Raw genomic sequence first — 7,762 nt, forward strand, 5'->3', positions numbered from 1 at the left:
TTATGTCGGTGCAAATATGTCAATGTATACGAGTGGTATAATGCAGACAACCCACTGAGAACGAGTCAAGTTTTAAATTATGTCGATATTCTTCACGGCAAGATATTTATAATAAATATCTTCCTTGAGATATAAATATCTATCTCACGAGGTTACTTCATGAGCAAGTTTTTTTTTTATCCCAACCTAACAGAGCAGCACCATCGACCCAGAGTTCACAAACACACAAGCTAACCTCGGTCATAACGAGCGAGTAATCCGAGGGCCTTGGAATTAATGACAGGTAAGGTAGATATTAAAACAACTATAGACTTCGCATTGCTATAGTGGTTGGGGTGTCGATGGTTTATGCGCCTTGATTAATCTATGGGAGAGAAGAAACTGTGGGCACGTGATGAAGTTAAAAGCAAACACTGACCACTGAGTCTGATATTTGTTCTCTATTTAGCATGCAAGCAGCCAAGTGGAGCTCAAAGCCCACGAACTTGTAGTTTACGGTTAGTATTGAGTGTAATCTGACTTGTTTTGGTATTTGTATCTATATTTCTTTGGCCACATGCACATAAGCTAGGCTTTTCTCTATTTATTTGTGCTTTGGACACACCCTTCCGAAGTTTTGAAGGGAAAAATTTTGTCTTAGTGTATTTTTGCAGAAGAGATGGCGTCCACTGCTTGTGTTGTAGAACGCATTGGAGTTTCCAAATATGGCACCTCATTTGCTGCCGGTTGCCCTGCGCCTTTGCCATTCTTCCATGGTGCCAAGCTCGGCTCGGCCCTGCGTGTAGATTTGGCCAGATCGCACCGGGTTTCCATGACCGCAACGCTGCCTCCCAAAGCCAAGTAAGTACTTTAATTTCTTAAACCCTAAGCTGGTAATATTGACTCATAGGGTTGCATTTTTCATACTTCCGATTAAGGTTTGCGGATCGTCTGTTCGACATTCAATGTCGAGAATGTGTTACAATTTTGCTAAGTTTATTGAATGTTTTGATTGTTTTTCCTTTTTACGGAGGAAGATTTGAATGCTTTGATAGCATTGTGGATATTAGAGAAGATATTGCTATGTTTTTAACTGCTGAGATGCTTATTTTGCGCTGATCGGCTTCATAGTTTGTCTCGTTATGGCTCTGGTACCTGCCTGATCAGGATTTTAGCGTCTTCCTTAGTATACATTGTCTTTACCAGCAAATGGCGATAACATATTTTCAGGATTTGCTTATTAGTCTTCAGCATGTCTGGCCTTAAGCGGCCGCTTTGCAGGCGTTGCCATTTAAACGAACTATTCAGCAATTTCGTGTGCTCGTAGCTTCTTTAAACTCCGACGAACTTATTGTTATTTTTTCATCACAATAGAAATTAAAATAAAATTGCAAAATCGCAGTCAGGATTAAATAGTTGCAAGGTTCAGATATGAAGGCAAAATGTTGCCTCTTCTAGTATCCTATCTTTTTTGTTAAGGAAGATCGTTAGAGAATTTTCGTTTACAATATCGACCTCATGGCAGATTTGCTTATCGTCTTCTGCATGTCTGGTCTTCAACAGCCGCTTTGTAGATGTTGTTATTTCAACAAAATAAATCAGCAATTCGCTAGTTCTTATCGGTTCTTTAAGCTCTGTCTGTCATTTTTCCGGCACAGTAAAGAGATTTATGTCAAATCATGGATAAAAACCCTACAAGGTAGAAACATAAAACGAAAAAGTTACCCGTTTTGGTTTCTGTCATTCGTCATTCGTCATTTTCTCCTTTTGTTAAGGAAGATCGAATTTTCCTTTTTTCTCTATCTCAGGCCAGATTTACTCGTCTTAAGCATGTCTTGTTTTAAGCAGCCGCTTTGTAGGTGGTGCTGTCTCAATAAAATCTTGGGCAATTTGATTGTTTCAGTTCTTTAAACTTTCTCATATACTCTACTGTCAGTTTTCTAGCACAGTAAAGAAGTTCACTATTTGGATAAACTAGCTATAAGGTAGCCCAAGGGATGTTGTTAAACATGTGGATGGCAGGTTCCTGGGTTGATTCCACCTCCATGAAACTGGGAAGGATCCCTTGGGTTCCCTTGGTATCCTATTGGTTATAAGGTAGATATTTCTCTTTTGGTTACAAGGTAGATATGGAATGTCAAGAAAAGGATGATCTGAATACCTCACAGCCATAGGTGAACAATGTGCTAGCAAATTTGCTTCTGGAATTTTCACTATATTTCTGTTTCAGCTCCTTATATTATGGTAATTTTAAATACTGTGCTGTCCAATTTTTCTTTCCTAATTTTATCCTTGCATTCATTGTGCACCGACTCTTGTGCTGAGGTAAATACAGTGATTTTCATTACCTTCAAGTTGCTTTACCATAACATTGTGCCAAGGTATCTTAGTCATATGCTTTTCAGTGGATTTTACCTTGAAGGATTCTTTACCCTGCAGGGAGTCAGATTGGGATTTTGGCCGTCTCTAGTCCACATGTCAGCGGGAAGGAGTTAAACAGCACAGTGAATTTTGGTTTGATAATTTGTCTTTAATGTATTCCAAGCTTGTAAACTAACCCCTTTTGAAACATTGTTGACTGACAATGCCTGTCTTAACCTTAAGTCCATACACAAAAGTGTTCCCCTTTAGGGTATAGACAATGTCCCACTACTTAAACCCATTGTCGACCAGCCCAGCCTCGAACACCTAACACTCACAATTTACAAGTGTTCTAAACAAGGAAAAATTACACATGGCTAATTGGTTTTTACCGCCTGGATTGGCTCACATCCAGCAATCCAGCAAGGAGGGGCTAGACACCTCCGGCCTGAAGGAGGGGCTATCAAACTCCGGCCATGCATGGCTCAAATGCTTTCATCTAACTTCTTGTTCCGCTTTCATCTAACAAACCAAACACCTAACACTCACAATTTACAAGTGTTCTAAACAAGGAAAAATTACACATGGCTAATTGGTTTTTACCGCCTGGATTGGCTCACATCCAGCAATCCAGCAAGGAGGGGCTAGACACCTCCGGCCTGAAGGAGGGGCTATCAAACTCCGGCCATGCATGGCTCAAATGCTTTCATCTAACTTCTTGTTCCGCTTTCATCTAACAAACCAATCCAGGCGGTAAAAACCAATTAGCCATGTGTAATTTTTCCTTGTTTAGAACACTTGTAAATTGTGAGTGTTAGGTGTTTGAGGCTGGGCTGGGCTGGTCAACAATGGGTTTAAGTAGTGCGACATTGTCTATACCCTAAAGGGGAACACTTTTGTGTATGGAATTTTTTAATTGTCACTCAGTTCTTTAGCTTTCAAGCAGGTTGCATTGCTGGTTTTGTATTTCTAAAAATGCCATGGTCTTACCAACATCATCTCTTCCCATATGAAAGTATGTCGAGGAAAAGTCTGAACGATACTCTCTCTTTAGAGTCTGAAAAGATCTCTTTTTGATCAAGAAAAGTACATTCTATATGACGATCAGAAAATGTGACCAAGGTGTCTGGTCTCCATACAAACTACTTCTAAACTCCATTACCTTCGAGTCTCTTACTGTTCACTGCCCTTTTATCTTGATTTTGTGATTTGACATGACACGATCATTCCTCCTTTGTCCTCATTTTATTCTGGTTTTTTCCATTTCTATGTTTTCGACCAAAAGCAACTTCCTTCTTGACATTTATCTATGTGTGTTATTTTATTCTATTTGTTATTGCATGCAATATTTGCTTCGTCAGATTTCTCCAGGATTAACATGTTATCATGGAGATCACCCTTTTTAACCTCCAAATGAATTTCTGAACAAGGTAATTGGTTCTCTGTTTTCCATAAATTTGTGACACATACTAAACAAAAATATGACTCCTAGAGTAGAACATATAAGAGCCAATTTTGTAGTGTCCTTTTTGGTTCCATCATGGTCACAAAATTTATATTCATAAGATTTGAACATAAATATTTCTGCCCAAATGTTCAAGATGTTTGCCAACTAACATAGATCAATATTAACCTAGGATCAATCAAGAGTGAGTCTTGAAGAATCAAAGGCCTTCAAAAACCTTCAGGTCGGCTTAATACATCTGTGATTCATTGAAGTTTACTAGGCCTATATATATATATAGCTCAGGATCTCCTTGCCCTTAGCTGTCAAGCACCTTTCTTCTCTTGACATAAATAATGCTTAAGTTATCTCATTATGAAACTCCTTCCTATTTTAGGATGTGAGATCAGCTTGAATTGCAAGTGCCGATTTTTATTTTTAATTTTTTTCCCTTTGTTTCTCTGTAATATGTCATAATACAGAAATTATATTTGCATCTTTTGTTCAAAGTGACTCATTGTAGTAGTATATCCTTAACATTATATCTTATTCTTAATATAGATATTTTCTCTTTCTGAGCCTGTTTATCTCGACGAGAAATCGTGGTTTTAGGAAATTTCAACTTCTAGTTTTTAGATTACATTTTTTGTAGTTTTGTGAACATGTTGAAAATTTTGTTTTTCTCTTATCTTATAAATGTTAGTAGATGGTCACATTTTCAGTGGCCATGCTTCTGTATCCATCATATGTTGTAATTATAGCGTTGTTATTTCTGGGAAAAGATGGATCACTTCTATTTAATTGCCCCGAATGTTGTGTTGAATATAACTATTCCTTTTCACCCCTGTGCCAAGAGTCTCATCGTATAAAAACTTTGGAGGCATGGTAAAATGTGCTCACATATGCTAGCTGTCAAACTTTGAGCCTTATTTTTTTATCGCAAATAAAGTCTACTTTGGAATGCCCGTACCTTTCACAGTGCGGCTGTGAAGGAATACTATCCTTTGCGTAGCTGATAGTTAAAACTCAAGTTTCAGTGGAATGGGATTGACTTGGTGATTGCATTGATGACAGTATAGAAATATTCGTGAGATTTTTGTGAAGGTGCTCCAAAGCCAAATAAGAAAGTGCTTCTCCCATCTTGTACACATATTACAGCTAAATTAATTGAACAATATAAAAGCTACGGGAGAGAAACTCGAGACAAATTTTTAGAGCTTAAAAGGGTATTTTATCCATCTCAATTCAATGAAGTAGTGGGCTTGACTTTGCTTTTCTGATTCTATTTATAGGTAGGGTCCCTGTCTTCTTTAGGCTGTTTGTATCTGGCATCTGCCCATGGATCAAGATTCAGATTCCCATTTAATTGTCATGTTTGGTGTAGTCATGACTCATAAGTAGATTATGTCAATCAGGGATATTGTGTAGAATGCCTGAACGTAATTCCCTCATATTGCTCATTAATCATATTTTTAGTTCTTATGAACTAATGACTTGTGATTTCTAATATCAGTAGTTTCATTTTTCAGAGAAGTTGAAAGGATTAAAATCCAACCACGTGAAGTTCATGAGCAGGTGACACATTCCATGCCACCTGAGAAGATTGAGATCTTTAAATCACTCGAGGACTGGGCAGAAGACAATATATTGGTTCATTTAAAGACTGTTGAGAAGTCTTGGCAGCCACAGGACTTTTTGCCTGATTCTTCTTCTGAGGGTTTCTTTGAAGAAGTTAGAGAGTTGCAGGAGCGATCACTTGAATTACCAGATGACTATTTAGTTTGCCTTGTGGGAGATATGATAACCGAGGAAGCGTTGCCCACATACCAGACCATGCTCAACACCTTGGATGGTGTAAGAGATGAAACTGGTGCCAGTCCCACATCCTGGGCAAGGTGGACACGTATGTGGACAGCTGAGGAGAATAGACACGGTGATCTTCTTAATAAGTATCTTTATTTGTGTGGCCGAGTGGACATGAGACAGGTTGAGAAAACCATACAGTATTTGATTGGTTCTGGAATGGTAAGTGACGACACAAGCGTTTACAAACATATGGTCGAAGTATTTTATTACATTTACTATTGGTGTCAACAGGCTGTGTGATTGCATTTTTTATGCTATTTGACTGGATTTTCTGTATTGCATGTTTGGAGCTCTCTGCACGATATAGTTGATGAATATTATCTTACTTGACCTTTTGGCTTGTTTAGGATCCACGCACAGAAAATAGCCCCTATCTGGGCTTCCTATACACTTCTTTCCAGGAGAGAGCAACATTCATATCACATGGCAACACTGCAAGATTTGCTAAAGGATACGGTGATCTGAAATTGGCTCAAATATGTGGAACTATTGCTGCAGACGAGAAGCGCCATGAGACCGCATATACTAAGATAGTGGAAAAGCTGTTTGAGATTGATCCTGACACCACAATGTTGGATTTTGAAGACATGATGCGGAAAAAGGTTTCCATGCCTGCACATCTGATGTACGATGGGCAGGATAATGATTTGTTTGAGCACTTTTCAGCTGTTGCTCAGAGATTAGGGGTATACACAGCGAGGGACTATGCGGATATTTTGGAATTCTTGGTTAAGAGATGGAATGTGGAAAAAATAGAGGGTCTTTCGAGCAAGGGAAGGAAGGCTCAAGATTATGTATGCAAATTGGCACCTCGTATCAGAAGGCTGGATGAGCGAGCTCAAGAAAGGGCAAAACAAGGACAAACCTGCACTTTTAGTTGGATATTTAACAAAGAAATACCGCTGTAGAAGTATTTTTGTGCTAATGCTTGTAAAAACTTTTGTACTACATTCTGTAGGTTCAACTTCTTAGTGTCTATATCTATAAGTTGTGCTTTCTGAAAATTATGATCATCCTTATTAGTGAAGCCAGGAGCTTTACTGGGTTTGTTGGATTGATGGCCTCTCTGGTCTTTTTGGATCAGTCAACTCAACATGCACTACCTGCATGGGCCAGGTGCAGAGAAAAGACTAGGAAAGCTATGTTTTTCTTTTACACTATCTTCAAATAACCGGCCTTCTCTGGCCTTGAATCTAAGTACCAAGTTTGCCATTCAGGTTGTTTGAATCCCTTATTCTGTGAGAACTTCTTCTGCTTCAGACTGATACTTGCAGTGATACTTGCATTTGGTAGGAAGGTTTAAGAAGATTCTTGTGCATTTTAGGGTGTCTGATTGAGTAGTTTGTCTGTATTATAGTCTTTGTTAAGATTTGTTGTTGATAGGCTAATGTTCTCTAATGTGCCATATGAAAGCACAAAAACTTTATATCTTTGTCATCTGCTTCAGCGGATATTATGTAACTGTTACCTTGTTCAAATATCTTTTGCATTTCTCTGGTAAGCACATACATCTGCGTTGTGTATCCTTGAAAATATTTTGCAAGGCTTTTGGGATTGACTAAGAAAATTGAATATGCTTTTTTCAAGCAAGATTATTTAGAAGTTTAACTTGCAAAAGAGTTTAACACACGAGAGATGATTGAAAAGATATACAAGGCAATGATGGTGGTACGAATTGAAATAGCCAGTTGCTTGGAGGATTGCACAGCCAAAGTGACATAGAGTCAAAGCTATAGCAATTATTTCTACTGGATTCCATCATTGCAAATAGAGCATGTACTGATATTTTAAACTGGCCCATTATCAGCAATAACATTTGTGGCATTTTTGTTGTTAGAAATGGTTGCATCTGATGAAATCCTTAGATATTAACTATCTGTAAATCATGTCTCATCGTATCAACCCTTGTGAGGGGGCATATGTTTATCGAAAATGATGTCTCTTGCTTGCAAATTCAGTCTTTTCTATAGATAGCTTTTTGAATGAAATTATTTATTTGGGCACCCAAACATCTTGAACTAGGCAACATGAACAGTGCAGAAACCATACGATTGAGAGATTGGTACTCAAAATCTTGGACAAGGCATCAGGAGTGTTTATAACTGTCAAGAG

General features: G+C 38.2%; 1 protein-coding gene across 3 annotated transcripts; it reads left to right on the top strand.

Moving 5' to 3' along the window:
• Positions 1 to 200: 200 nt before the first annotated feature.
• Positions 201 to 6,654, top strand: LOC149188404 (stearoyl-[acyl-carrier-protein] 9-desaturase, chloroplastic-like). Of its 3 annotated transcripts, XM_089411657.1 has the most exons (5): positions 265 to 283; positions 449 to 497; positions 641 to 840; positions 5,314 to 5,809; positions 5,998 to 6,654. In XM_089411657.1, exons 3-5 carry the CDS (start codon positions 659 to 661, stop codon positions 6,556 to 6,558), a joined length of 1,239 nt encoding a protein of 412 aa, XP_089267783.1. In that variant the 5' UTR covers positions 265 to 283; positions 449 to 497; positions 641 to 658; the 3' UTR covers positions 6,559 to 6,654. The 3 variants fall into 3 exon arrangements, with proteins under 3 accessions (XP_089267781.1, XP_089267783.1, XP_089267782.1); XM_089411655.1 differs by having other exon boundaries at positions 201 to 497; XM_089411656.1 differs by lacking the exons at positions 265 to 283; positions 449 to 497 and having other exon boundaries at positions 558 to 840.
• The last annotated feature ends 1,108 nt before the right edge of the window (positions 6,655 to 7,762 follow it).

This window comes from Pinus tabuliformis, chromosome 3_1, assembly GCF_031772625.1.
Source record: "Pinus tabuliformis cultivar Carrire ecotype Pingquan chromosome 3_1, CPIR1, whole genome shotgun sequence".
Classification (NCBI taxonomy): Eukaryota; Viridiplantae; Streptophyta; class Pinopsida; order Pinales; family Pinaceae; genus Pinus; species Pinus tabuliformis.

Coding starts and splice junctions, on each gene's coding strand:
- LOC149188404 (XM_089411655.1), top strand. CDS start 659: ATGGCGTCCACTGCTTGTGTTGTAGAACGCATTGGAGTTTCCAAATAT. Junction 841..5,313: donor ACGCTGCCTCCCAAAGCCAA/GTAAGTACTTTA, acceptor TTCATTTTTCAG/AGAAGTTGAAAGGATTAAAA. Junction 5,810..5,997: donor ATTTGATTGGTTCTGGAATG/GTAAGTGACGAC, acceptor TGGCTTGTTTAG/GATCCACGCACAGAAAATAG.